At 51.4% G+C, this 2473-nt stretch overlaps 1 protein-coding gene across 1 annotated transcript; it reads right to left on the reverse strand.

Moving 5' to 3' along the window:
• CBF5_1 (centromere/microtubule-binding protein cbf5) lies at positions 1-2249 on the reverse strand. Its single transcript, XM_024464044.1, has 3 exons — positions 1969-2249; positions 1733-1889; positions 1-1665 (listed from the first exon to the last, which is right to left on the reverse strand). The coding sequence occupies exons 1-3, from the start codon at positions 2084-2086 to the stop codon at positions 474-476; spliced, it is 1467 nt and encodes a 488-aa protein (XP_024328444.1). The 5' UTR covers positions 2087-2249; the 3' UTR covers positions 1-473.
• Between the last annotated feature and the right edge of the window lie 224 nt (positions 2250-2473).

The raw sequence follows: 2473 nt of genomic DNA on the forward strand, positions 1-2473 counted from the left end.
TGTATTTCCATTGTCTATATAGCTATCAATCATGTTTTCATTTTTATACTCGAGTAGTACTCGTAGTACTCGAGCCCAAAAAACAGTACTCTACTCGAAGATCTCCGAGTAGTAATCTTGAGTAGTACTCGGGCAACACTGTCCCTCTTCGGACTTTTAGGCGGCACGAGTATGGTAAGAGATAAAAGAATTATTGGGTTATCAGGACGATCTACTTGCACTGTCGATGCCATCCCACAATAGATTGTCAAAGTGCTTCGGTAAGACAATTGCTTCATATCCATCCCACCTCTTCCTCCCCTGGAGAGTACTATTGAACTAAACTAGAAAACAACTCCATATTTTGTGCACCACGCGAAAGGTAGTGAACTTTCACTGCCCTAATATACAGCCAACATAACGCCATTACTACAATGATGCTGAGCCCTCGCCGCTGATGAGAGAAATCGGAAAGGGATGACGCGAGAGTGCAATTACTCGCTGTCATCGCTCTCCTCCTTCTCCTTCTTGGACTTCTTCTCTTTCTTTTCCTTCTTCTCCTTCTTCTCCTTCTTTTCCTTCCTCTCCTTCTTATTCTTCTTCCTCTCGGCCTTCTCCTCCGCAGTCTCGCCCTCATGCCTCTTCCTCTTCTTGTCGTTGTCGTCTACGGTCATCATGCTGACATCAGCGTCCACGGTTGGCTCCTCCTCAGCTGGCGCAGCAGCTTGCTCCGATGCGGCGGCAGGTGCGCCCTCTAGCGGGGCGTTGAAGTCCTTGTACTCGGTGTTCCACTTGGCAGGGGTGGCCTCGTTGGGGCGACCGTACTTGTCAAGCTTGCCATCGGCCTTCATCTTCTTCTTCTCAAGCGCAACTGGGCCCATGCCCCAGCGGCGTGGGTAGAGGTCGCGCTCCATGATGCAACGCTTGACCTTGGCCACGACACCGTGGTCGCAAGTGGAAAGCTCCACAGTGGACATCTGTGCGATGCCGAGGGCGATGGCCTCACCCTTGGTGGTCATGAGGACAACCTCATCGTGGACCTCAATGCCAGACTCGTATCTGAGAAGACCTGGAATCATGAGCTTGGCACCGTAGCAGACGGCGTTAACTGCGCTGTCCTTGACGACAATGCGCTTGTAGGTGGTGAGAAGAGTCTCGAGCGGCGCAATGACGCGGCGGAGGTAAGACTCGTCGCGAGTGTTATCAGACATCCACTGGGCGTCAAGGACGTCGTGAAGAGTAACCATGTTAACCTTCTCGTCCATGGCACCGGATCGCACACGTCTCAGCTCCTGCATGTGAGCACCAACGCCCAAAAGCAGACCCAAATGCACGCAAAGGGTACGGATGTAGGTACCAGCCTCGCAGCTGACCCAGAAGACACCGAGGTGGCGCTCGTTGTCAAACTCGTACAACTTGGACTCGTGGATTGTGCGGATACGGAGTTGACGCTTGACGGCGGAGATGAGAGGAGGGCGCTGGAAGAGGGCACCAGTGAGGGTCTCGAGGGCACGGGCGAATTGAGCCTCGCCACCAGGCAGTTTGTCGTGGAGACGAATGACACAAACGTACTCCTTTCCGGCACCTTGCTGGGACTTAACAAGGCGGGTGGCGCGGTCGATACAGACGATCAGGCATCCAGTAACTTTAGGATCGAGGGTTCCGCTGTGTCCAGTTTTCTCGACTCTGCGCGAATTTGTTAGCATCTTTTTGCTAGCAACACCAACACCCCGTGGCTTCAAATTATGCGTACCTGAGCATGCGCTTCACCCATGCGACAACTTCGTGCGAAGATGGGTTGGACGGCTTGTCAAGGTTGATGACACCCGAGCTAACATATGACTTGAGATCTCTCTTGAGTGGCGTGCAGCCGTTCGGGATTGGGGTAAAGTGTCCAGTGCGAACGAGAACTGTTCAAACAACTATCAGCATGCAGTTCACATACACAACCACGTATTTTGCGGTCCATTGACCCAAGATCAAACTCACGCTTATCATAATTCTTCAACAACAGCGGCCAGGTGCTGGTATCCACTGCAGGAACGACAGCCTCTGGCTTGATGCTATAATCCGCATCCCCTCCTTTCTTTGCCACAGTCATGGCCATTGTAGACAGTTACCGTCGAGGTTCGAGGTAATTGCCTTATCGTTTGGTTTGGTGTTGTCGCAACAGGTGTTTCGCAGAAATCAAATTCTCGAAATTCTGGGAGCTACCAGCAGCGGGCTAAACTTTTTTCATTTGTGGGTTGGAGCTAGCGCCCGCACACGTGACCAAGTTTTTTTTAAAACTTCAAAATTAATTTACGCCTCTGTAACGACCGTATGAGGTTCTACAACCTAAAGGAATGTGAGGACGGAAACTACCTCTTAGCTGGAGACCAGAGAGTAAGGATTGAAGGATTCGGGTCCGTGGACATCAAAGTCCAGGTTGGAAAGGACACAAAGTCCATACGAACCATAACACCAAGAAACAGCCCTCGTTTCCTCATTCCAC

This window comes from Pseudogymnoascus destructans (assembly GCF_001641265.1).
Source record: "Pseudogymnoascus destructans isolate 20631-21 unplaced genomic scaffold scaffold_1, whole genome shotgun sequence".
In the NCBI taxonomy this organism is placed as follows: Eukaryota; Fungi; Ascomycota; class Leotiomycetes; order Thelebolales; family Thelebolaceae; genus Pseudogymnoascus; species Pseudogymnoascus destructans.

Excerpts from the sequence above, each read along its gene's own strand:
- CBF5_1 (XM_024464044.1), bottom strand. The coding sequence starts at position 2,086 with ATGGCCATGACTGTGGCAAAGAAAGGAGGGGATGCGGATTATAGCATC. Across the intron at positions 1,890-1,968 it reads GTTGAAGAATTATGATAAGC|TTCTCGTTCGCACTGGACAC; the intron begins GTGAGTTTGATC and ends TTGTTTGAACAG. Across the intron at positions 1,666-1,732 it reads TGGGTGAAGCGCATGCTCAG|AGTCGAGAAAACTGGACACA; the intron begins GTACGCATAATT and ends AAATTCGCGCAG.